At 33.1% G+C, this 27,801-nt stretch overlaps 1 protein-coding gene and 1 pseudogene across 3 annotated transcripts; one reads left to right on the forward strand and one right to left on the reverse strand.

Annotated features, from left to right (window-relative positions):
- Positions 1-1,076: 1,076 nt before the first annotated feature.
- Positions 1,077-25,637, reverse strand: LOC114731138 (protein TRANSPARENT TESTA 9). Of its 3 annotated transcripts, XM_028918259.1 has the most exons (21): positions 16,034-16,432; positions 13,894-13,945; positions 13,711-13,787; positions 13,491-13,624; positions 13,293-13,389; positions 13,107-13,164; positions 11,071-11,179; positions 10,806-10,929; positions 10,533-10,719; positions 10,077-10,402; positions 9,771-9,859; positions 9,627-9,697; positions 8,462-8,572; positions 7,040-7,105; positions 5,930-6,067; positions 4,196-4,301; positions 4,030-4,101; positions 3,885-3,943; positions 3,608-3,767; positions 1,923-2,089; positions 1,077-1,751 (listed from the first exon to the last, which is right to left on the reverse strand). In XM_028918259.1, exons 1-21 carry the CDS (start codon positions 16,084-16,086, stop codon positions 1,434-1,436), a joined length of 2,574 nt encoding a protein of 857 aa, XP_028774092.1. In that variant the 5' UTR covers positions 16,087-16,432; the 3' UTR covers positions 1,077-1,433. The 3 variants fall into 3 exon arrangements, with proteins under 3 accessions (XP_028774092.1, XP_028774093.1, XP_028774094.1); XM_028918260.1 differs by lacking the exons at positions 13,711-13,787; positions 13,894-13,945; positions 16,034-16,432 and adding exons at positions 20,547-20,548; positions 25,627-25,637 and having other exon boundaries at positions 13,491-13,605; XM_028918261.1 differs by lacking the exons at positions 13,293-13,389; positions 13,491-13,624; positions 13,711-13,787; positions 13,894-13,945; positions 16,034-16,432 and adding an exon at positions 12,919-13,015 and having other exon boundaries at positions 13,107-13,138.
- Positions 24,847-25,959, forward strand: LOC114731139 (uncharacterized; annotated as a pseudogene).
- Positions 25,960-27,801: the final 1,842 nt, after the last annotated feature.

Here is a 27,801-nt window from a genome sequence, read left to right on the forward strand (position 1 = left end):
TGTCATGCCCAATCATCTCTGTTCATAATGCAATTAAAACGTCTTAAAAAGAATACAAAAGTTAGGTAGATAACCCCCAAAAAAGATATCACCCCAATATGCCTTGAATCATTACCATTCCTACTGTTTGTATATACAACTAATACGTACCTTTGTCAAATAATACGTACCTTTCCTATGTGATTGTATATAGTTTTCATACATCAACTTTACTTATAAAATGTGTCATTTATCTGCCTAAAAGCTAGTGACTGACAAAGGTACGGATGGTATGCATTATCATGTTTTCTCACTAATTCTACTTTATAGTTTCAAGAATTGAATCAAATAACCAATGATACTAATCAGTCTAACTTTATCAGTTCAAATCTTAGTCTGCGATAGAGCTTAGTGATACAATTTAGCCCTATAATGAAAACTGAGACACAAATAAACACAGATAAATTGGTCCTCTCACCAATTCAATATGGGGTCTGGTCTCAATAATTGGAGGGTATTAAAGGTGTAAGAGGAGGGGCCAAGGCCCACCAGAAGTTGAAACTGTTAAACTACTTTCATGCTGTGAAAGATAAATACATTAAAATTGAAGAAATGCAAGACTGATGATGATGATGCAGACAACCAAGGTTGAAGTTGTTGCACCTCTTTAACATTTACCAAAACCTCTTGAGCAGTGAAGAAACTGACTGAAAACCCAGGGCATTATTGTCACAAATTGCCACTCCATATGTAACACACATTTATTGAACTCTTGTACCATCAATAATCTCTCACAAATAAACAATGCTCACTTAAAATTTAAGACCTTTGCAGTATCAAAAGAAGATTACGTGACTTTGACAATATAAACAGCTGTAGTAGAGTATTGAGTATGTATTTGGTTTTACGTTGAAAACTAACTAGAAACCACACACCCCGAAAGAAATAGGAGTAATAACTGCATAATGATATTCAAACACTCGTACTTAACTTGATGGCTTAAAAAAAAAAAAAAAACTCAGAATTAACACAGCTAGTTTTCAGCAAGACTGGCGCAAAGAGAGAGCTTTCATTAACTAAGCGTTGACACACACAAATTAGTCAGCTCCGGGCAGAAAATGAAAATGGGAAGAGACGTAAAAGCTTTCATTATGAGGTTCCCTCTTTACAGTGTTACAAAACTTGCTACATAATGTAACAGCTCCCAAGGGAGGGAAGAAAAAAAAAAGAAGAAGAAGGGCCCTAGGTTAAAACTGGCTAAAGAATGAGAGAAAAGGATAAAGACTTACAGATGAGGGCAAGGAAAAGCTAGTATACAAAAAGAATGACACTAAACCACAGTTGCTAACCTAAAGATCCGGTATGTAATTTAGGAGCATATACAAAAGGGTGGAGCTTTTAAATTTGTCACCCTTTGGCTGAACAACCTGTTATTGTAGAGCAAGTCGAAGAACTTACAATGAATTGAGAGGCGTTGAATACAAAGGTGAATCCACGGGTACACGAACAGAAGGGCAAGTTGAATTTTCGAGATTAAGCAAAGGTTTAAGTCTTCTGTGGACCTCATCACTTAGAAGATTAATCTCTTCTTCAATCATGTGAAAAGCTGTCTTGCAAGACTCCTCGTCTCTGAACGCCAAGGTCCATCTTCCATCTACAGCTTTTGCTTTTACTTGCCCGTAGCCCGGGTGCTTGGCAGGATCCAAAAAGGGTAAAGAGGATGGACGAATCCGCAAGTGTAACCATCTTGGATGTTTTTCATCAATCCTGGGCTGAATGATGAAGATAAAAATGATTGATATAGATATAATTTAATATTCATCATTCCAATTAACATTGCAACAGAAATCTAAATCAACCAAATCAAATTTGCAACATAACTATCAGCACGTCAATCTCCTAGTTTCAAACAATAAAGATGCAAGAATTGCAGGTGCACATACATTACTCCCAGCCAAAGGTGCAGTAACGCGAACAACTCCATATTGCTTCTTCAATGGCAATTCTTCCACAAGCGCAAGCCACCCTGATGTTCCCACAGAGATTGCTAGAAAGCAAAAATGACGTTCTTTGCCCCTCTCAAAAGCAATTCTACAAGGTACAGCGTTAACTGCACATGGAAGATGGAGCAATTTTACCACCCGAAAATAGCTACTTGATAGATGACTTAGTGTTATCTAGCATTTTTCTCTTGACCAGAAAGGAATTCCAGACAAACAAAAACGACAAATAACTACATCTTGTGTGATAAACTATCATAAGTTGTCAGTTGATTCCATCATATTTCATTTTAGGGGGCAATCTGATCCCACGTGTTGAGTGCTGACAGGTTCGTTACCAGGAAAGTGGAGACATCAGCTTCATGTTGCCTTCATTATTTTCTTAAGTGTTAGGCCACAGTTACAACACGTGTTTCTTTTTGGGCCCCTGAAAGCATACATGTGGAAGCATCCCTTCAAGCCATTTCTTAACCTCAGCATAGAATAGAATATTTCTCTTCTATACCAGTTTAAAAAGAAGTGATCAACATCTTATATTCACCACCGAGTAGTCTAAGCTTCTCATAGATAGATGACAACTTGTTTATGGTCGTCATTGAAATATAAATCCGGCATCTATGATACAGAAATGCAAGCTTTTTCAATCCTTTTCTAACATCCAAGGTGTTGGATTATTAGTATATGAACAGTAAACAACCAATTTACAGATCCAAGTATCACAACGAAATTAAAAGGAAAAAATATTCCATATCGCTTTCCCTCCTGTTAAAAGGGGGAAATATAGGTCAGGAAGAATGTTAACGGTGGAGAAGGATTAATGAAGCCAAAGCATGTTAGAATAACAAAAATATATTGATAAGAATTACCTGGAACACATATTAGGATCGCGAGGATTATTAGGCTATAAAGTAGGGTTTATTAACAGTTGATTTTAACTATTTAAGGATTTCAAAATACTCTGGCTTCTCAGAATATGCAATCGAGATTATGGAGTCCCAAATCAGGTACCCATAAATCATTATGGCAGTATTTAAGCAACATAGTTCTTCTCCCTTACAGGTCAGCTTTTAAGGGTGGATTCACCATACGCTCAGGTCCCCATCAATTATTACCAAAACTAGACAGAAAGAACTGCAAATCGAAGCTCAATTAAGTGGCCAAACTGATGAGTGCTGCAGATTGCGGTTTTCAAGGATGTCAACTCTTAAGGGGTGGTATTATGATGGAGTCCAACAATAAGCATCCAAAAACACTCATGCGTGTTTTGGAATTGAAATTATGATGGCGTCCAGCATCAGTAAGGCATTAATACTTCTTCCGGTACTTATGTGGCATGGTTCCTCCGCTTTACAATCCAATTTTTTAAAGGCACGTTCCTCATGTGTGCTAAGGTCTCCATGATGTGATTAAAAGGGGAGATTCCTGTTCTTACTTTGGTCTTCGTGTGATTATTGAGTTGATCTAGTACCGCCCACAACCCCCCACCAAAAAAAAAAAAGAGGCCAGGCAAAAACCTAGAAAACAAACCGTAAATGTCCTTATCATATCCCCTCCTTTCACTGTTCTCTCAGTGTGACTTGAGAGCAACAACCTTAATACATGTAAAATTAGTAGTCCAAAATACTTACCAAGACTGACTTCAGTGCCTGGTTTTGGGTATAGTGCATCAAGGCCAGAAGTTTGGGCACGAGAATCCACAGGCAGATCACCAGGAGGAAGAATGGGAGGTTGTTCAGGCAAAGGTCTTCCAAGGGTGAAAATTTGAAGTTGGTGCAGAAGTACAAACACCTGAAGTGGAAGGAAGACAAGGAGCTCCTCATCATCTAAAGGCATATACCACTGATGAAGCACAAGAATCCAGAACTGTAACGTCTAAAACATGGTTTGCAAAAAACAAGCTCAGACCTTCACCAACTCGTGCATTCTTTCACCAGCAGCAAGTGATGACCCATCTGGAATATCATCTGTAGAGGAACAAATACATCATTTTCATGTCTTCTTACCATAACAGTTTTGGCTAACGGAAAAGCTAACTGTTAAACAAGTTTACCTTGTGAAGAGAACTTCTGAGGTGGTATAAGGAGGAACTTAGGGTCCTTCCGAGGAGATGATGACTCCATTGCTGCAGGTAGAAAATTTTGCAGTTTGAACATATAAGTAAATCTTTGGAATCACACGAATTCAGCAGGAAAAACAAAGAATAAATAAACAATCACCTCTTTTGCACCTTCTCCACTCATCATGGAGAACAGTTACAAGTAGATCAGACCAGATACCTTTAACCTCCTCTGTGAGAGCAGAAGCACAATTCTTATATGAAACCTGTATTTGAGAGGAAGACATGAGTAACTACAACTATGAGAAGCAACTAGTACAGTATGATACTAAAATGTAGCATGAAAAGATCAAGCATTGGATATGTTTCTCAAGAATTTTCACAATCACAATGTTTAAAACTGACCCAAGAAGCATGGACTAACACAACACAACAAACTTTGTAGTGTCAGCATGAAATTTAAAGCGTTGTATAAAGCTAACTATTCATTTGAAAATAAGAAACAAAAGTGACTTTCTTTGTCCAAGAGTATCCTTGTTTCGTATTTAGAGTGTCAATCCAGGCATGGTATACCCTATACTCCAAAATTAAAAAACCCTTGCACAAGCATTCACACAAAGCTTCCTGACCCTGCCACTCAAGTTTCATTTATATATTGCTAGTTAATGGGCCTTGGGCCTAAAACCCTAACCTAGCTTTCTAGTTTTCTCCCTAATTAACCTAGGTTAGTAAGCTGCTGTCAAGATAGATAGTATTAAATCTGTTGGACATTAGTTTGATTTTTTGAATCTGATTGTATCCTAGAATCTCGGCCTATTCCTAGAATGCCGTGATCTCACTCACTCTTCACTGCTCCTATGTATCTATTTATACCGCTGCCCATTCTGAATAAGATGCAACATATTTTTATCATAAAATCACACATATATAAGCAGTGAGGATCCATTATTCTCTATTACCTTCTTATTACGTCTGATTTGTATTTTCTTCAGAAGAAATTCTATGTTCCCCTATTAGACATAGAGAGTTTTTTTAAAAGCTTACACATTAGCAAATCATCTATCAAAAATTGTTATTTTATGATCCATTTCATGCTTCCATCTCAACAGCTTTCTTGACGTTGATTGAGGTATTATTCAGTTTACTCCTATACAGAACCATCATTCCATTCGAAAACCCTTTTTTTTTTTTTGGGGGGGGAAATAATATCTTTTATCCCATAGCACTGGATCGTAACATTTTGATGTTAAAACTTAAGTCTGGATCGTAATCTTCCTTCAAACTTCTCACAACCTCCTTAACAGCTTCATCAACCTAGTGTCCTTAGAAGGTCAATTTTTTTTATATCACCACCAGTAAGCACGTCCCTGGGACAATTTTTGAAGGTTTGGGCTCATCAAGAAAAATAAGTGGGGAACTTCTTGAATCTCGAAGAGGTTTATAACAAACCCAATTTAATCATTTTTGTGTGAATGATGCATAGAAAATCAAGATGAGAGATGTTATCCCCAGACAAGGATGACAGGTCAGATAAAGTTTATCTACAATAATACAATAACTCCGCAGTCAAATTCTTTATACAGTTAGATAATTCAGGTTTAAACTAAATCATAATCAAAATATGGTTTAGCTCTCTAGGTCAGTAGCCCTTCTATGACATACCTACAGACATCATATCAATGGAATGAACAAAAAAGTTTCGAAGAAGAACATCAATTATATGGTTAACTCGTGCATGATTGCTTTCTATCCATATATTAGCCATGCCATGAGGACCCATCAACCCCACCCCGTTATTATATCAGCCCACAGGCCATTTGTAAAGAATGTAAAAATCATAGACGTATTGAAGTTCTGCAAGTTTGTTGCTAAGTAAAACCATATTTGTTCTTACTTTCAGCAATTCAAGGTGACGGTTGTTGAATTCTGCCTCGCTGTAAGGAAGCAACTGGCGCAAAAGCCAACCACCATCCCAAAGCGTCTCTGCAGATAAATTAGAACGGCAAAAGAGACTGACTAATGCATCAAGCACCTGAAAAACACAAGCCACAATTTACATCTTATATAACTACTACTTACCATAACAAACACATTATAGGAGAAATGCTATACAAAAACAAGCATTTTAGCATATATAAAATGTCATGAATTTTAGACGGAGCTGACGTGCACTGACTCTATCCTATTATAGAGAAAATGGAAATGAATTATTAAAAGTTTGCTTTGTCAGAGCACAACTTTACACAAGTATCAAGAGAATTCCAAAAATATTCAAGTATAATGAAAATTTTTGGTTTATTTGCTCAAAAAGGAAACCACCATGCTTTCAGCTAAGTTTGTTTGTACGATGGTTCTCCTGTTTTATTCATCAGCTAACTACACCGAGGCTCCATTTGGTCAAACTGAAGGAGAATGGACCTGTTTCCACCGTGTGATAATTGAGATTGAAATGTCTTATATCCCTCTAATCATTACTGATCAACAACTAATTATTTTTACAATTAATTTTCATCTAGGGACACATAGGACATTTTCCATTTAAAAAGTCACATTCCCCCATTCCATTTCACAAATCAAACAAGCCCTTAAGGTCTGCTATTTCTAGAACAAAGGCACAGTGACGGAATATAAGAATTAATATTTTGAGGAAGCCTAGCTTACTTTAATATTTTATTTACTTTCTGTTACAGCTTGCAAGTCGCAGACTTTGTTTTTGTGTTTTTCATCATTTTTGCAAGTCTCCTTCTAAGGAAGGAAACCTAGATAATCTAAATTATTTTGTATCAATCCCAAGACAAAGCATCTCAAAGTTCCCACTCTGTTAGTAGAAAAGGGTGAACAAGAGTATGCACTTAAGCTAAAGGGCAATGAATAATAATTTTGCTTGCGCAGAACTACTCAAGATGCTTCCATATACACATAAATAATCTACGATTTAGAAATAAAACTACTACCACAAACGAAGCACCGCATATCAGCAAATCTCACTAGAGATAAACAATACCTGAAATCTATTTACACGAGGGCTTGTTCCTACTTCAGAAGATGGAAAGAGTACTCCGTACTGCTCCTGCAAGACACATAAAACAAAACAATTAGGAAGCCAACCATCATATGCAAACTTCTATTTTTTTTTTTTAATTTTAATTATCATTATTTAGGTTGGGGGTATCCCCACATAATCTATCAGAATTGAACCGATACCCATCGCATTACAAGTGTGACACTCTAGCCTCTAAGTTAAGTGGGCTCACATAAGTAATGATTTTGAAAAGAACAAAGACGTGCAAAAAATTCAGGAAGAGATGAATAAACTTCAAATGAATTTTATATTGCTGATCTTCACAAACAAAATCTTGCATTGTTTCAATGACATGCTTGTAGCAATCCCCAATTAAATTAAATTCCCTCTTTGACTTTGAAGTTCAAGGAAACCATTTATATCCTTTTTTGAAGCAATAAAGTTCTAACCTCAACTAAATTTTGAGACGTAGTTTTGAAGTGTGTAAACGGAGAAACTGTTAAATTCAATGATCAACCATCCCCAGTTCTCACAAAGTAATACTCCTCCAATTCATAACGTCGGACCTAATTAATTAATTTGAGTAGGTTAAGGATATTACATTAAAATTAATTAATATGATGTGTTCTTTCTAAAACATCCTAAGCATCTTTCTTAATTCCATTCCTTCCTCTCCTATTCGATTATTGTTGGGGAATATCAATAGGGTTAATTTAAAAAAAAATTGATAAATACTACCTCTGATCCTTAATATAAGAGCTAGTTGACTAATTTGATTAAATTAAGAAAGTTTGTTAAGTTAGATTTTTGTAATAAATAGGTGTTGTCTTTCCTAAAATATCCTTGTTGATCTAGTGTATTGACTATAATCACCATTATTATAAGGGTTACCTTGAGAAAAAATAGATAAATATAAAAGACAAAGTGGATTAAAATCATATATTTAGGACCAAAATAAAAGTCAAATGAGCTCTTATATTAAAGACCGAAGGTAGTATATGCAATGGGTCTTGCATATGGAACCTACATTAACTCCCCGATTAGGTCCTATATTAAGGACTGGAAGAGTACATAATTATGGTGCCATGATACTAAATACCAAGATGTTATTATATTAAAGGCACGATCCAGATTTTAAAATCGGCGTTAAGCAGAACCTGCTATGGTAATACCCTATATATTCACATCCATCATGGCAGCAAAGTTCACCAACCATGGGACAACCATTAACATGAATATTGTTAATGATCCTCCAATGGAAAAAGAAAAAGGAGGACTCAAACTATCAGATATGGAATTGACAGCTATCATAACTGGTTAACAAGATAGGATCATGCTGCTTTTCAAAAAATCCAAATACAAAGAATGAGCAGCAGCAATTTAAGTATAGAAGGAACTACAGACCTTGATCTTTCCAACATAGACGTCAAGCTCAACACTGATGTCATCCTTCGTCAAGCTACTTTCTGAAGAAAAAAGTTGCTCCTCACCTGAAGCCTCACCAACTAAAGCTTGCTACACAAATATGCATTGCCAAATGCCATATCAACAAGAGACCATACTCATCAAAAAGGGGGAAAGAGAGAAGTTGCTCTTCATCGAAAGGCATACCAACAAAAGCTTGTTGCACAAGCATGCATTGCCAATTAAATGATATTTTGACAAGACAATAAATTCGCCAAATTTTGAAAAAAGCCCCAAAGTAACATCATATCGTAACTGTAAGTTAGTTGCAAACCAACTGATAGATAAGCCTAATTTCAAACCTTGCTAGGAAAAAATTTAAAGCAAATATAGAGATTATTATTAAATCATCCTGGATTAAACATTCTATATGTATCATTACCATGTCAAAGTCTCCTCACCATACTTATAACTATTTCTTCCACCCAACAAAGGAAACAGAAAGCCTTTCTATGAGAATCGTTCAGGATGTCATACACATGCATCCAGATTCCAGGCTCCGCTTTCTTGAAACCAAATTCCCTTGTCAAGGCTTGAACAAGAAAACTTCTACTACAAGCAAAAGATAACAACAGGGATTACAATTTTTCCCATTTTTGTTCCTTCCACAAAACAACTCTCCTCCCCAGCCCACGAAGCCATGAACCTCCACTTCATTTGCAGTGTTTTGTATCCTTGAATGTAGTGTTATCAAAATTTTCTATGGTTCAGACTACTAAGTATTAACAGACGTAGTTAGCATCTAAATTTAAATAATTTTGTTCATTATTTACAGATTAAAATGTCTATGCAAAATGCAGGTAGCTTTAAAACTTATCTAAAAAGCAATTATGCTAATAGAGTGCTAATTGAACCAAGCTTCTAGAATCAGGATATAACTAAAAAGATTTAACTATAATAATTAATTTTTTCCACGTAGCAAGCATAAAAGACCATATTTGGGCCATAAAATTTAATAGAAAACAGGTCAATAGCCAAGAGAATCTTGTGTGGAAATTTTAGCATTATAGTAATTTGATCTGACCAACCCAAAAGACAAAAAGAAAAGACCAACTGTCGAATGCTTATATACAGACATACATCAAAATGGAAGAAAGTGACGTACCAATAGAAGTTTTTTGTGTTGTTTGCGTTGTGGAAGAATTCCAAGCCCGTCAAGCATTGATTCATCAAGTTCTACAGAACAAGATACATTGAGAGATCAGAAATACATGCAATGGTGAAGCAATGGAAATCTTAGCCGTACAACCTTTAGTTTGCAGCAGAGTTGCAAGCACATTCAAAGAACCCAAGACTTCTAGATCATCCCCCTTTGTTAAGTATGCAAGCAAAACCTCCCTAAAGAAACCATAGAAGTTATGACAGGAACCAGACAGGATACATAATAAAAAACAAAAAAAAACAAAAATCAAAATAGCAATTTAAATTGGGACATTGTGGCATTGCACTGCGATAAGTCATGCCAAAAGCTACATAGGTAACAACTCTCAATTCAAAGTATTTAAAAGATCCAAAAATAAATTGAAATTCTGTAAGTGAACAAAGTGTCTTTTACCTTATAGCCAAATTTGAATCACTAGCATCATTTTGTGCGATCACATGTTCAGGATGAAAACCTGAAGAACCAGATGAGCATGGAGCACTGTCCATTGAGCATCTAGCATCATTGTTGGTAAAACTACCATCTTCTGACTCTTGCCTTTCAGATGTGAAGCCACGATCAGATATATGGCCATTGACTTTACGGCTATAACTTTTTGCAAATGCCTCCAAGGGATAAAAAAGAGCAGCAGCTATTGTATTCGCCAAATCTTTGATTTTGACGATCCTCAAGATGCAACAAAGTAAGTAGAGAGAAGTGACAACACCACTTTGCATGTCCTGAATAAACAAATTACCGAATATTAATGAGAAAATGGTGCAAAATGTAATCAAAACTCTTCAATAGAATCTCATACAAAGAGAAAAGTGGATCAAAGAAATGAACAGAGAAGACACCGAAGTTTCATACATTAACAGCAACTATCCTCAGGGAAGGAAGAAGTAATGGAAATATAAGAAGCATAAGGATGCTGTCAGTTATAAGCCTTCCAACATCAGGAATTCCCGCAGAGACAATGTCACTAAAATAGTAAAGGTTATCCTCAATTTCATCCACCGCAGCATGAATCGTAGAGGTCCAATCTGACCGTGGATTTCTGTCTCAGTAACCAACAATTCTCCCTTAGATACAAGAAAATATAAATAATATTTCAAACGAAATTAAAAAAACATTAATGCTTACGTTAATATATCAGATAGAAGTCTATTTAAATCCACACACTGCTTCCTAAAAAATGAAATCAGGTCTGAGAAGTAATTGGTATGAGGTGCGCTGGTTATATATCTGTTGACACTTTCATCTCCAACTGAAAAATTGTAATATAGATATGTCAAATCAACATTTTTGCATGATAAGAGGACTCAGTTCAGGATTGATTAGGCAGCACCGACACCCCCCCCCCCCAATATACATGAAAAATGTCATAACTAAGGCAGTAAAAACTCACCATGATAAACATTAAGGGTCACAGTACGTACTGCAGTTCGAACCATGTTTTCCTCGTGAAAGGCAAAGCGTATGGCTTCAACATATAGTGGGAAAGAAACTACTTCTTCCTATATGAATAGAAAAATACAGTAAATATGTTTGGACCTCTCAAAATCAACGGCAGTTCAATCTAAACCTGAGCCAAAAGATATAATCCCTCTGCTAAGTTTGTATATACGATAGAGTACTGTGTGAGCAGTACAGCAGTGGATGAGCGGTCTGCACAGTGAACAGAAGTGGGAATGGGAAGTGGAGAAGTGGGGTGAAAGAATAGAAGTCATTAGAAGTCCATTACCCATGGTATGCAACCATGTTGTGTCAAGTTCTGTTATTATTTTATTTTCATTAGTTTTATTATATTAATCAGCACTTAAATAGCAATTAGTGATAGGAATAGGTGCCTTATGATTGAATTGTTAGTGAGTTGGAGATTCTCCTGGCCTTATTGGTTTTATGAGGTTAGGATTCTTGCTCATAATATCTAGCAAAGATTATTTCCCTCCTTGATTATTATAGGTTTTGGAGTTTGAGATTCTTGCACTGATTGTCTCTAATAAATTTCTACTTCCATTCCTATTTCCTAATTAGATCCTCTCAATGATATATGATGTGGACTATAGGTAGGGAATGAGAGAAAGAGAGGGAGAATCAGAGAAGAAAAGATAGAACAGAGAGAGAGACACAGAGGGAGAGACGAGAGAGAGATAGAAGATAAATTCAATTCCATTCAACTCATTATTATTCCCATAACCTCATTGCAACTTGCCCAATTCCGCCTGAATATAGACCTAAGGACCTATTAATTGACTCCAGAGAATTAAAACTCTCACCTCACTAGATTTGAATAGTATAGAAGGCCCGTTAGCCTTCTATCTCAAAGTCACACACTTGGAAAAACAGTAACATTTGTATTTCTAGTTGCGAAGCACGGAGACAGAAAAGCTAGTTTAATGATATTATTTCAACCCACTTCGACCAATCACCTAACCAGTACGAGACCTACAACAATGGAAAAATATGCCACATATCCAAACTGTCACACAATAAGTAAGATTATAGGATTTACATTGACCTCCTACTAAAATCCAAGAAGATTCGAATCTTCCATAGGATCAGCATCACTAGGACAATTAGGAAATGTACGATATCTTGACATTCGCAAGTCTGATAATACACAAGTCCTGATCCAAATGACAAGGAAAAAAAAATTCATCTTTGATAATTTTCCTTTTCTTGGGACTCCAAGCATGTCCCAGGTGACACCACCGAGTCCAAGAATATTCCTGACGAGCTGATTAATAACCGCAAAGAAAAGTTTGATTTTAGTTGTTTTCATTTTTTGGGACTGTCGTGTCCAAGTCATGTTTGTCACACATTCAACCAGAAATATATTATTTTATTCTGATACATCAACATATGTTGTCAGTGTGTCGTGGCAATGTTCGTGTGCAATACACCTAAAACCAGGTATGTTTAAAATTCTACAAATTTATTAAAGTGTCCTTTTCTTTTGTTGAATATTCCTGACGAGCTGATTAATAACCGTAAAGAAAAGTTTGATTTTAGTTGTTTTCATTTTTTGGGACTGTCGTGTCCAAGTCATGTTTGTCTCAACCAGAAATATATTATTTTATTCTGATACATCAACATATGTTGTCAGTGTGTCGTGACAATGTTCGTGTGCAATACACCTAAAAACAGGTATGTTTAAAATTCTACAAATTTATTAGAGTGTCCTTTTCTTTCGTTGACTGTGCCATTAAGCATAAAATTGAATGCATGATTGCCCAAGGTTTACAAACAGTACCATTAATCCACCTTATATAGCCAGAAAGTGTAGAGCTAGAAAAGCCCGCCAAAATGTAGTCTCCTTTACCATTCCAATGCTATCAAAATGATAACATCTAACCAAGAATTACAAAATTACCATTCAACAATCTTCAGCACCATAATTCGAAAGCTATGAAAAGAAAACCCAGCAGAAAGAAAACTTACATTGTGAGTCTTTACAAGCAGAGAAATTGTATTCTTGTTCAATTTTCCACTTATTGCCCTACAAAAAGATCAAAAGACATGCAACCGAAGAACTAATTAATGATACATTACCAAAAATTAGAAGTGGTGGAGGACAAAGAATTTTACGCAAGGAGATCATAACTACTTTCTATCAGTATGGAATACCTTAAAAAGGATATGTAGTATGACAATAGCTCTTCATTGCGAAAGTCAAATGAATATGTTATCAAGTAGTTCATATGTTCGTTACTAAACATATAGTCTGCAAACATCTCAACAGACAACATCACCGTCAGTGTTGCTACAGTGATAGAGAAGCTTACGTAACGAAAGAAAAAAGTCTTCATGAGATAATAATCTTACAAATAGCATGTTCACTTTTCAGGTTTTGGATCATAATGCTCACTGTTTGCAGCAACTGGAGTGAAACACTAACAGTTGTGCTCCGTTTTAGAATACGTACAAACTCTCCCATGACCTGCCTTTCCATGAAGAATCTGACACAAGCCAGGATATAAGAAGTTGCTGGTACGGAACATGGAAAGCAATTATATAAAGGAAAACAAGCAGCAAGGAATCTCACTCAAAAAAGCTCGAGTCATGTTGGTCACCATATGTTATCAACTCCGCAATTGATCTCAGTGCCTCAACAACAAAATCCTTCCACCCATACAGAGGTGAGAAAACCAAATGATGGGAAAAGGTCAGCAAAAGTATTAAGCTACAAAAAATCTTGAGGGAATCATTTATAACTGATATATATTACCTTGTTAACATCATTAACGATTTGAACTTTTGCCAATTGATCGCTCAAGTACCTAAACACCAAAAGACAGCAAAACCAAGCTAATGGGTTACGAAGATACAAATCCAGCAAATATAGGAACCCCTTTTTTTTTTTAATTCAATTAATGAAGAAACTTTATTAGGAAGAAAGAAAGGCACAAGAGACTAGGGCTGGATATCCTCCTAAAAAAGAGAACAAAAGAAAAATTAAGAACCATGGAAAAAAGCCAAATAGAAGACACAAACATAACCTGATAACATAAGATATGCATGTAACGGAACGAAGCCACAACCTGAGAGTGCCCCCAGTTTCTAAATTAAGAACACAGCTTCAAACATTCAAATACGTAGAATTGAATTAATGTAATATTTAGCTACGAGAACCAGTGCTTATAATAAACTTAGTCAAGGAAGTCATTGCCACAAGATCCAGAATGCCAGATACAGGCGATAGTTTTCTTCTATATGTATTAATGATCATGCAAAACATTCAAAGACATTTATATGCATAAATGTTAGCTTAAACACATCAAATCAATAATAATGGACAGATATCAAAGAAAAGATAGTATAATGTAACCCCACTGTTACCATAAATGAAGTTATTTTGGCACAGGGTTTTAGAAAACTTGCATATAGAAGTGGCTAAAAATTTAGAAAGGAAGTGTCTGAATAAAATATAGAGAGATGAAAGGAGTGCAATACTAATATGTTAAATCCACCAAAAAGGCGTGTATCATGAAAATGCCCAAACCCCAGAGATATTACTACATTGGATGTGATTTTCAGTTTCCACTTCAACAAATTCCTCTACGTGCTTTGGCACTTAAGAAAAGCTTGCTCAGGGCAACATAATCAGCTATATTAGCCAATTTTCAGATTTTTTTATCTCCACACATGGTATCCCACTAATGTTTTTTTTCTTCAATGCTCACGGAGGACAAATTGTTTTGAGTAGGGACGTGCAGGCCTAAACAGACTATACCATTGAAGCAGATACTGCAAATGCAATTAGAAGACCCAATCCCACGTCCACACTCCATATAAATACCTCCTGATAATGCTACAAACCAACCAACGGCCATATCCAGCCTCAAACATCATGTCAAAGCTATAGCATAGAAATGCACTGCCTTCCAGAAAAATATGATTTCTCAGTAACAAAAAAAGACCGAAAGTGGAAACAAAGCATCCTTCTGGCAAAGCTGTCTGGAAACATTCACAACCCCTTCCCCATTTCTTTGGCAACAAGACAGTAACAGAGAAGTAATCATTTCCCTTCATCCGTAATACATCGCTTCTGTGTCCCTCTTCTGTCCAACCCCTTTTACTATTCTAGAATACATATATGAGAAGATAACAGACAACTATAGTCTCAAAATCATTCTTTGTGGCATCACGCATATCAAAGCCTACCTCATCTGCATATCCAAATCAAGAAGATGCTAACTCTAGATCCATATCTCTGGAAACTAACTATATAGACAAGGGCATGAATAACCCCACAACACCATGCTTATATAATGGTAAAGATAAAAATTAGCATTAAAGCGCTCGTCTTGAACCGTTTCTCTAAGCAAAAACAATAAGAAAGCGAAGTTTCATATATGTTCAAACGTTGCTATTAAGGACTTAAAGCATAAAACGAGACATAATTGTGGATCCACTGAACTTTGATAAACATGTTCTAGTTAAGGACTTCAAAAGCATGAAACGAGGCATAACTGTGGCTCGCCTGAACTATTGACAAGCACTCAGGTAGATAGTTTTGAACGTTAGATACGCAATGCTTGTTAGCCCATAAATCATACAATGCAAATTTCAATGAAATAACCACTGAGTTCCATAAATTTCCCATCTGCGTTCCATGGTGATATGTTCCCTCAATCCGAAAACCAGAAGTTCAAAGTACTTTTATCACCACTGTATTTCCAAATACACCAACAAGCGACCACTCAAATTTACCCCGGTGAGAATTCATCGCGGCAAGCAGTTAAGGAAGCCAAGTGCTACACAATTTGCCCAGTCATTCTTATTAAAGGTTCAATTGGAGTGACAGGTTAAAATCCAGTACTACACAAGCAAGCCAAATTGAGCTATGTAGCCAATCCGTGACCGACCTGAGTTCATCAAGGGAAAAACGATCTCTGGATCTCCAGAAGGAAAGCCACATGATTGAAAATGATCAAACCTCCAAACTGAGGCCACTTAAGTTCATTCTGAAGCCTTTAATAAATGTCCCAAAGTGGTCCCAATTGTGAAGATAGAAATCATATAATTGACAGTGGTAACGCAGCAGAAATCGAAGAGCTCGTCCTGCACCAATCGGAAACTGCTCGATCCTCCCGAGCAGCTTCGGAGCAAGAAACTGCCTGATCTCAGAGACAAAGAGATGAAGAGATACAGAGAGAGAGTAGGGTTTTTGAAGGATCGTGATCAAAGGAAACTGTTCAGAGAAGAGGAAACAAAGAATATGCTTGTTTCGTTCCGTTTGGTTTTGGAGGAAGCCAAGCCAGGCCAGGCCAATGAGGTGGCGTACCGAAAATGAAAAAAGCTTGAGAATATTGCAAAATTTCAGTTAAGACAACTCTCGAATGTTGCGCGGTGATAATGGGAGTGGAAGCCTCGGCGGAGGAGCCTCTCTCGTGGATCGGGTTTCGTAGCACCGAATCACAATATAACAAAGCCCACTGGGCCCCTTTCTTTAACATTTTGGCCCGTCTTCCTTCTTTTATTGGGCCTGTTTTCTTTAACTTTTGGGCCGATCGTCCTTCTTCATTGGGCCTATTATCAGATGACTTCTCTTGGATAAATGGGCATTTGGGCTTTGCTGAAAACATATTTAGGGCTTGTTTGGTGTACAGAAATGAGTTGGAAACAAGACAATGAAGTGACAATTTTGATACATTTGTGAGAGTATCTTGATATTTCCTCTTTACTTCATTTTTATTTCTACCCTACTATGACATTTAGAAATCAGAATATTAACCATTAACCAGTCTCTTAGAGGATAACACCGTTCTCACCCATTTGAGTTGGTTTTTTTCCCCCCTAATATCTTGCATCAAATAGAATTATACTATCTCCGGTTCTAATTATAAAATCTCATTTATAGACTACGAGGTTTTATAATTAGAATCGGAGATAGTACTGTGATTTTTAATCTGAATTATTTCTTACATTCCATTGTTATTTTTTTATAAATATTTTTTGTTAAACCAAATGTAACGACTTAATAATATATTCTCTAGATTCACCGAAGGTTTTTAACGCGGGATTACTATTTAATAGGGTTGGCTCAGATATTTTTTTAAGTCAACATTAAGTTTCTACTAAAAAATTGTAATGTGTTTTTAATATGATAACACAAATGAATCCATGAAAGCATGCCTTATGCGTGTTCATTCGTATGAATTAGTTTATGAGAGAATGATTCAGATCACAAGACTTTTTATGCTTCTTGTTACATATTTTAAGATATTTTTTGGCCTTCTCTATTTGTCACGAAACATATTAACGCAAGTGATCCTGTTTAATAAATTTTATTACCTCCTGTTATTAGCTTAAAAGTTAGTTTAATATTTAATTTGATCCTAAATATAATATTTCAATCTATTTTATCTTTTATATTTATCTATTTTTTTCAAAGTAATCTTTATAGTAGTTACATATCAAATGGTAATCCTAATTAATACACGTGATTAACAATGGTATTATGAGGGAAAAAATACATATTTATTATAAATAACTAACTTAACAAACTATTACAAATAATTAATTTAGTAAATTTTTTTAACCAATTAAATTAGTCAACTAACTCTTATATTAAAGATTAGAAGTGATATTTTTTTCTAGGTCCTTCTCCGTAATTTTCCCTTAGGTTAAAGTAAACGGCCTCTCAATTATTGCAAAACACGACATTTCTAACGCACTTTGGAATTAATTAATTGATAATTAATGCTAGTAGTACCATGTAATTAGATTCCTTCCAAGAACTAATTAATATTCACGTGACTAACTAAAGACGAAGCTTTCTTAATCATGGGCTATACGCCAATGCCCACGTTTTTTTGGGCCAGAGCCGATACCCACGTTAATGCTGTAGTAATTTAGAAAAGGGTTGAAACTAGAAACCTAGGAAACGCAAGTTTTATTTATTTATTTTTTTTGTTTTTTTGGCCAACGCAAGTTTTATATTATACATACGTGTGTGTACTCGTCTTTTTCCCACGTGGAGTTATTAGAATTTTATACTAGCTCCAGTCCTAATTATAAGAGTCAGTTGACTAATTTGAAGAGATTAAGAAAGTAAGTTGAGTTAGTTATTTCTCCTGAATAAGTATTATCTTTCCTAAAATATCCTTACTAATCAAATGTATTGACTAGAACTATCATTGTTAGAAGGGCTATTTTGTAAAAACAAAATGTATAAATATAAAAGACAAAATGAATTGGGGTCTTATATTTAGGATCAAAATAAAAGTTAAACATGGTCTTATATTAAGAACAGGAGATAGTATTATTTTATTAAATTCAATATATATCAATATTTGTTTATGTTGATTCTTTTCATCGGTGGTTACAACTTTTCATCAGGTGGTTGTGATGCGGAGTCCTATGTAAATATATTGTTAGTTAACAAAGAGGATAGAAGGGTAAAATAACAAAGTAAATTAATATTATTTTTTTACTATCTGTTTTCTTTTTCTAATTTTAACAACTTAAAACTTCCCCTTGAGCAGGGAAAGAGGCCCACACTCAAACCTCATACACCTCATCTCAATTTTAGGAGGTATTTGAATAAAATCAAACTATGGTTTGGAAAATAGTTTCTGAAAAATGTTTTGTGAAGAATAGATTTTGTAAAAAAGTGATTTTGATAAAGTGAGAGTGTTTGGATAGTTGTTATCAGAAGCACTTTTTATATATACAAATTATTAAAAAAAACATAAGCTAATATGATAATTACATAAAACATAGATATTATAATATATTTTAATTTGAAGGAATAAAATTGTTAATAATATATTTTTTACCAACATAATTAATAATACATAAGATAATGTAATTAATAAATAATTAATATGTGTATATATATTTATAAGATATAAGATTAAATATGTTTATCAAAAAAATTAAAGGGTGTTAAAGTTGTATTATTGTTGAGATCTACTCTGATAGGCATAATCATACTCTCCAATTTGACCCAGAAGCAGAATGGATTCACTTCTCTCGAAACCATGATTTTGAATTTCAAAACCATCGTTTTGGCTCAAATCATGGTTTCAGATATTTTGTACCTATTTGGATGAATTTTTTTCTCAAACCATGATTTGGCCTGATATCTAAACAGGCCGTTAGTCACGTGACATGAGACATAAAACTCGTAACCTCCTCCATAAGCAGAGATGCAAAGTGTCATGAGAGTTAGAAACTCTTGACAACTCTCTATTTATCGTTGATATTAGTTAACATAATCATCACTTTGGATTACTTAAATTATGTTTAAATGACTAGACACAATTCAAATTATTATGATTTCTATAATTAAGAAAATTATAAAATTTAATAAAAATATTCACGTCAAATTTCATATACTCATTAAAATAAAATAAAAAATAAAGGAAGAATTACTACCTTAATCCTTAATATAAGAATTTATTTAAATTTTATTTTGATCATAAATATAAGACTCTAATTCATTTTTTTTATATTTATCTATTTTTTTCTCAAAGCAACCATTTTAATAATAGTAGTTATAGCCAATATATTTTATTTGTAATGATATTTTAGGAAAAATATTTATTTATTACAAATAACTAACTTAACTAATTTTTTAATCTACTTAAATTGGTCAATTAGCTCTTATATTAAAAAATAATAGTAAAATCCTAGGGAATTGCATGTTAATTTTCTTAAATTATTCATTAAATTAAATTCAAATACTTAAAAAGTGTATCGTGTGATCTAAGGGGGGCTAACATTATTCGGGCCCCACCGTCCTATTTATTTCGGATGAGCTATGAAGCAGTAGCAATCCCAGCCATCCATATGTGAAGATATTTTTTTTTTTTTCTGAATACTGTCATGTAACATTTTTTAAGAGAAACTTAACAATAATATTAATGTCCGGCAAAAAAAATAACATTACCTAATAAGTATTAAAATAATAATATTTAGCCCTTCTATTATTTATATAACACATTAATTGTTTATCTTGATGGTGAAAACATAATATTAAGAAAAGGTGACAACTTTTAAACAGAATGTTTCCAAAATCTTAAGAAAATTCCATTATTAAATCTTTTCTATAAAGCAAATGGAGAAAATGTCGTTCGGATGATACTTGTATTGGGGAAAAAAATATTTGATTAAGTCTCATAAATGTAAACAAAATTTCGAAAGAACTTTACATGTAAAAATTTTGAAATGATTTGATTTTGATCAATCAGAATTTTATGTTATTTTCAAAAAATTAATTTTTCTTATATATACACACATATGAAAAGAACCAACTAATTTTTCATGATATATACAACAAAAAACTATTTTGGATTCAAGCTATGAAATATTGTACCAAAAAAAATACAGATCCCAAAAGAAAGTGATATATGAAAGGGAAATTTATTATACTCCTCCGCTCCTAAATATAAAATTTATTTTTTATAAAAAAAGTCTTATATTTAGAATTGAAAAAATATCAAATTGACGTAGATGAATTATGAATATGATGACGATCCTATCCAAATTAGCAAAAAATTGTGACCAAGTTAAATTTTTTATTTGATGAATTTCCGAAATAAGTAGGAACTTAGTCGTTCCTCACGGAGAATATTTTATCTTCTTTAATTATAATCTTCAAAATGCCTAAAATATATAAAATTTCTCTAAATTTTTAGTTTACATATAACTTTAGATTTAACCTCAGTAACATTGGGATGAATGATAAAAAATTGCAAGGAAAAAAGAACGATATCATGAAATTTTAACAAAATAACTGACTCCATGGAAAAATTAATAAATCAATTTCCAATATAATTTAATTAAAGTAAATGATTTTTGACCAAATATTAAATTAAATGATTAGTCAAAGTCTATCAAAACATTCAGAAAAAAATGTGTTCAAACAATGTGGCGTAATATGAAGAATATGACAAAACTGTAGCACCTATCAGTAGATTAAAAAGATATATAAAAATGTGGTGTATAAAAAATAAATAAATAAATTGGTAAAAGTTTGTATTCAAAAGTAACGTATATTTATATTCTACAGCTAAAAAAATATTAGCGATACGCAACATTAGTCACATATATAGTCTTTTTTAACACATCCACATAAAGTCTTTTACAGTGTTTGAGATGGAAAAATATTACTTCTTGGGTCCTTAATATAAAAGACATTTAACTAATTTGATTAGATTAAAGAAGTTAAGTAAATTAGTTAATTATAAGAAATGTGTCACGTTTTTCCTAAAATATTATAATCATTTTTCTTAATACCTTATCTTTCTTTTTTACTTGATTATGGTTGAGGGAGTATCCATAGGGATAATTTAGAAAAAATTGATAAATATGAGAAATATGCATTATATTTAGGATAAAAACCAACTTAATAATTAGGTTCTATATTAAGGACTGGAGAAGTAGTAAGTAGATTATATTAACTAGGTCTAGATAATCATGAATTTAAAGTGATACAGCAAATGTCAATTTTTGTAAGATACTCAATCTATTTGTATATTAAATAAAAAACAGTGAAAGCCACACTATTAATAATTTATATTTTGTATAATACAGTAATCTTAGCTTGTTACTATTTTTGGAACATGGTTCTTGTCATCAGACATTGCCTATATATTTTTATAGTTTTTTATGTACATATAATTAAATTATATTATTTGAATTATGATTGGTTTGATTTTATGTTTATCCCAACATAAAATCTCTAGAACTTTGCACAACACGGAGAATATGCGTGTGACCCAATAAGAAAAGAGAGATAAAACTTATGTTTTAGAGTAATATTTAAAACCCATTTTCTTGGCTTTTGGATGTTTTAATTTTAATATCAACAATTTATATTTTATCATACAGTTTTTTTATTTTTTTTTATCAATTATCATTTTTTAATCAAAGTAATAACTGAAAACATTATTGGTGTTTTTTATTTTGCTTCTTATACGATTAATATGAGAAAAAAAATATGCAGAAAATTTGGACCGTTTACTATGGTTTTGTTGGTTGCCTTTACTTGCCCGATGATCTCAGAGGACAAAAAGCGTAAGTTATTGGGCCTTACGAATATTAAATTGGGGATTTCACTTAGTTCCTATTGTAGCAAATTTATTTCTAATAACCCCATAGAAATCTGAAATTTCAGAGGGTAAAATAAGATTAAATTTTTTTTTTAAAAAGACATAAATAACCTGCCATTCACAAGAATTACTAGGGAGTTTACATTGAAAGTAAAGAGATTCACAAGACACATAAGGAATTTTACAACACAGATAAAGTAATTTATAAAAATATAAATTGCACCCAACTAAACTTAGGAATTGACAAGCAAGCTAGGCTCACTCGCAATTAAAATAATACTACCTCCGGTCCTAATTATAAGACCCAGTTGACTAATTTGGAGAGATTAAGGAACTTAGTTAAATTAGTTATTTGTAATGAATATGTATTGTTTTTCCTAAAATATCCTTGCTAATCAAGTTTGTTATCTAGAACTATCATTGTTAGAAAGATTACTTTAGGAAAAAATGTATAAATATGAGAGACAAAGTGGACTGGGGTCTTATATTTAGGGCCAAAATAAAAGTCAAATAGGGTCTTATATTAAGGACCGGAGGTAGTAAATTTTACAACACAAATAAGGTTATTTATAAGAAAAATAAAGATGTCTACAGCTGAAAGCATGAAATTTATAAATAAAGTATTTACAAGAAATTAAAGAGTTTACAATAAAAATGCGCAAGGCAATTCACCAGACATATAAAGAATTTTATGCAAGTAAAGTCACTCATAAGAAGCATACATATCTAACTAAACTCAGGCATTAACATGTAAATTAAGAGCATTCAGAACTGAAATAAGAGATTTTAGAATGAAATTAAGATGATTAACCCTCAAAAGAGTTATTTAGATCTTTTTACTTCAAAACTTAATTTCATTTTACCTTCAAAAGTTGCAATGAAAGTTCAAATTTCTATGGGGCGTAATGGAAAAAAATTGTTATAGTGGAGGCTATTTAAAATTTTCCGAATTTAATTCAGAAAAGTACTAACGAATATTAAAAAAAAATTTAGTATACTACTTCCGATCCTAAATATAAGAGTTAGTTGACTAATTTGAATAGATTAAGAAAATAAGTTAAATTAGTTATTTGTAATAAATAGGTGTTATCTTTCCTAAAATGTCCTTACTAATCAAGTTTATTAGTTAGAACTATCATTATTAAAAAGACTATCTTAAAAAAATGAATAAATATGAAAGACAAAGTGGATTAGAGTCTTATATTTAGAACCAAAATAAAAGTCAAACGAGGTCTTGTATTAAAGATTGGAGTTAGTACTCATCTTGGAGGAAAAAATTAGGATTAAACTACATTTAACATCGTATTTACAGTTCAGAAGCTTTCCTCTTATCTTTCCGCCATCTTTTCTCTTTTTCTTTTTCTATTTATTGGATTAACATATTCATAACAGTTTAATTTTAATCTTTTATAAATTATTTATAAAAATTTTAAAAATATTTAGTGCATTTGTAGACCCTTAAAATTAAATTTTAATATAATTTATAATTTAATATTTTAATAATAGTTTTAAAAAGGTTTAAATCTAAACCGTTAAAATATTAATCCCATGGTTAAAAAAAGGTGGAGGAGGGAAGAGGGGAAGAGAGGAAGATGAGAGATTCCGAACTGATTTAATATCCCGAACTATTATTCTATATAAATTTAGTATCTTAAAATATTTTGTAATTTATTCAGCATCTCTCAGAATACTTTTTTCAGGTGCATTTAATTAATACCTTAAAACACTTTTTTAGGCACACCCAATAATAATTTTAACTTCGCTGTTAATTCTCAAAAGGCCTACTAAGGGGAGGCACTTATTTTTCATGCTTGTAGTATTAAAAATAATACTAGAATTAAAAACATTAAAAGATGAGGTTTAAAAATATCTAAGATTATTATTGAAAATGAATACTACTTCCGATCTTTAATATAAGAGCTAATTGACTAATTTGAATAAATTAAAAAAACTAGTTAAGGTAATTATTTGTAATAGATAGATGTTGTTTTTTCTAAAATATTTTTATTAATCAAGCGTGTTGAATAGAATTACCACTATTATAAGGACTACCTTAAAAAAATAAATAAATATGAGAGACAAAATATACTGAGGTCTTATAAGGACCAAAACAAAATTCAAACAAGCTCTTATATTAAGCACCGAAAGTAGAAATTAAAAATATAAAAAATAATTATTGAAAAATATGAAAATAGTGATAAAAATTAATTCAAAAAATATTTTAAGAGCAAAATGAAATTTAAAATACTTTAAAATATTAAACGTATATGAGAAAAAAATGCTTTAGAATACTAAATAGATCACAAAATACATTTTACATTCCAAACACACGTAGACATGAACTTTATGAGCCGTCTTAAGTCCTAACCCAAAATATCTCACTTATTCGTTTCAATCTCATCTTAATTCTATTTGGAATTTTGGATACATGGGGCGGCTTCTGGTTACATTACGGCCATCCAACGGCCACGCAGACGTATTGTTACGTCCCCCCCCCCCCCTCCTCCCTCTCAACAAGTCGTTTCTGGCCTTTTCCCGAACAGACCATGGGGCAGCCAGATTAGCCTGACCGAGCTGCCCGGCTCTTACACCAAATAAAGGCTTTAACTTCTTTCTCCAGCCATCATAGATGAAAACAAAGAGAATCATCACAGGCACAAGCGCGATACTAAGGAGGAGAAGAAAACGCAGTCTCATCAGGAGAAAAATGTGGTTCATCTACGTCTGCGATGAAGAGAGAAGGAGCTCGCTAGACAGAAAGCCCCTGGATCTTGCCCTCACTGTGGCGGTAAGGTCGAAGCCATGGACGTTGAGATCCAGCGCAGGTTCTGCTTCTTGCCTCTCTGCTTCACCATCAAGCGCAAGTTCTTCTGCACTCTCTGTGCTCGTCGCTTAGAATTATTCTTCTAGAGTCTACCAGATCTTCCTTTCCTCCTCCTTTAACTGCTCTCCAAGTCGAATCCTTGTTCTCAGAACCGGAATCGCGTCTTCTAGTACATATATTCATGTCAAATATGTGTCCAAATTGTAATTCAGTCTCTGAGCGGGGGTTCTTTGTATGTAAATCTCTTTGCTGTGTTTGATTTTTTTTCTTCATGATTATTCGGTTATTTTTCTAGCGATTTGGATTTTTGAGGTATTTGAAGCATTAAGAATTTTGCTTGTAGTTGCTGTGCAGGTGAATGGAAACCAAGCTGCCCTGAGTCCTAACTTCTATAACGTCTAACCGATCGGTTTGCGTTTGAACTTTTTCCCCTTAAATTTCTCTCTCTATTTGAAACTTAGATTATGTCTTGCCATTACTGCTCATTGATGAATCAGAAGCAACGGAATCGGAAGCCTTGTTTGATTAGTTTGAACTTAGAATCAAATTAAATGTCCAGATTTCCATTAGAAACAAGCTTTTTTGGTTTTGATGTGAATCAGAGGTGTGAGCATATCTGTGTGTTTATAGTTTATATATGTATGTATGTAAGATTAAGATCGGTCCAAACACAGTATTGTTTGTGTGGAACTGAAGATGAGAGGATTGATTTGCAGGTATTGGAGAAGAGGTCGTCGTCTTTATCTCTGCACCTAAAAAAAAAAAGTATTTGATGGTGGTTGGAGAAGAATGCATCCCCCCAAGTTTTGGCTTACTATTTTATTCCCATTTCACTTCCTACGCTTCTCTTCCTTCCTTCATTTAATATTTGATAAAAACACAGTCCCTATTAAAGTGACATGGAATATTTTTGGTCTAAAAAGTTCATTGTTTTAAAAACATGAATGGACCCCATCAATCAATTCCGAAAGTCCATCATGTTTCCCCTGATAAATCCCTGCCCATGCTGCTGCCGCCCTCTTCGATGCCGTGATTCAAGAGGTTTGGATGAAAACAACATACGAATATTATTTTTTATTATTAATTTCAGTTATAAGTCAATTTTTTTGGCCAAGTAATTAAAAGAAATTATATTTTACTTAGGATGGTTTTGAGAATCAAATGGTATGAATTGGTATTATGAAGAAAACTAAACCGGAAGTATGACAAGGTAATCAAGGACTACTCAATCACGGAAACAGGTCATGGTAGGGGCCAAAAAACAAATAAATAAATACGAAGACAATGGTTGTGGATACTATTTTGGATGCGTGGGAAAGGAAGAGGAGAGTTTTTAAAATGTGATTGGCATCTTAATCGAGAATTTTAATCTTTACTCATTTTAATCAGGTCATATGAATAACATTTTTTTTTATTTAAACCTATATTTAGTTATGAATTTTATTGGTTTGATTGTTCATTTTCTGAACTTTTTTATATTCAATATATATTTTAATTGATATTTTATGTTAACGTAAAATTAGAAAATTGATTTTAATTTTCTTCTTTTTCCCTAAAATATTTAGAAGATTTTACTGTGTTTGGCCCAACACATTTTTTAATAAGGACAAAAAGCTTGGAGTTGGTTGTTTAGCCAACTTTTGATCTATTTATTTTGTTTTTTTTTATGAATTTGAGTTTGATAAAAAAAAAAACATGTTAGTTTCTTTCAACGTAATAAATAAAAATTTTAATCATTATTATAGGGGATGCTCAGGAAAAATGATAATAAAATACCTTCTGAATTTTAAAATGACAAATAAGACATCCAAATAAACAAAAAGACAAATAAGTCATCAGGTACCAATCCGAAATTTTGATTTTGAATTTTACAAAACATATAGTGAGATTTACATCTTTCATAGTGAGAGTTACTACTTCATTAATGGGTTTTGCAATCTGTTTTGAAGGGCCTGGCAAGTTTTCTGTAAAAAAGCAATTTTACAAACACATAGTAGGATTTACAACTTTCATAATGAAATTTACTATTTGGTCAATGGGTTTTGCAACTTGTGTTTTAAGGGTTGGGCAACTTTTTTGTAAAAAAACAATACAATTCCATGCTAAATTTTACAAAACACATAATGGGATTTATAACTTTCATATTTAGAGTAACTACTTTGTCAATAGGTTTTGCAACATGTTTTGAAGTCAAAAATCAAAATTCCATATTAGTACTTGATGCCTTATTTATCATTTTGTTTATTCGAATGCCTTATTTGTTATTTTAAAATTCAAAAAGTATTTTATTGTCATTTTTCCTTTAATATATAGGGGGAATTACAAACAAATCTCACAGAAGAGAAATAATTACTAAAAGGTTCGAATAACAACCTCAACAGCCTATAATGACAAGTCCTATAATGAGAATGACAACTTTTGAGATTTGTTTTTCAATTATTTTCCTCGCTTAGAAGCTCATTGTAATTGTCCCTAATATATACTCGATATTAATCGTTCTTTTACCAAAAAAAAAAAACTGTCACCCATGGGTGTCAACATTACTTTACCACTACCATCACCGTCGCTATTAGCAGCCACTGGAGTGGATAAGGGCAACTAAACTATACCTGATATTTTGCGGCAACAGTGGGGGTATAAGTGTAAATTAACAGAAGACAGAGAAAGTTGAGGATAAAATTAAGGGAAAATTTCACTGTAGGACCGCAGAAGACAATTAATTTCAAAGAGCCTCCAAAACTTTCTGAAA

This window comes from Neltuma alba, unplaced genomic scaffold (assembly GCF_004799145.2).
Source record: "Neltuma alba isolate B1F8T4 unplaced genomic scaffold, ASM479914v2 tig00012806_pilon, whole genome shotgun sequence".
In the NCBI taxonomy this organism is placed as follows: domain Eukaryota; kingdom Viridiplantae; phylum Streptophyta; class Magnoliopsida; order Fabales; family Fabaceae; genus Neltuma; species Neltuma alba.

Coding starts and splice junctions, on each gene's coding strand:
- LOC114731138 (XM_028918259.1), bottom strand. CDS start 16,086: ATGTGGCTTTCCTTCTGGAGATCCAGAGATCGTTTTTCCCTTGATGAA. Junction 10,720..10,805: donor CTTCTATCTGATATATTAAC/GTAAGCATTAAT, acceptor TTACTGAGACAG/AAATCCACGGTCAGATTGGA. Junction 1,752..1,922: donor CACCTTTGGCTGGGAGTAAT/GTATGTGCACCT, acceptor TTCATCATTCAG/CCCAGGATTGATGAAAAACA.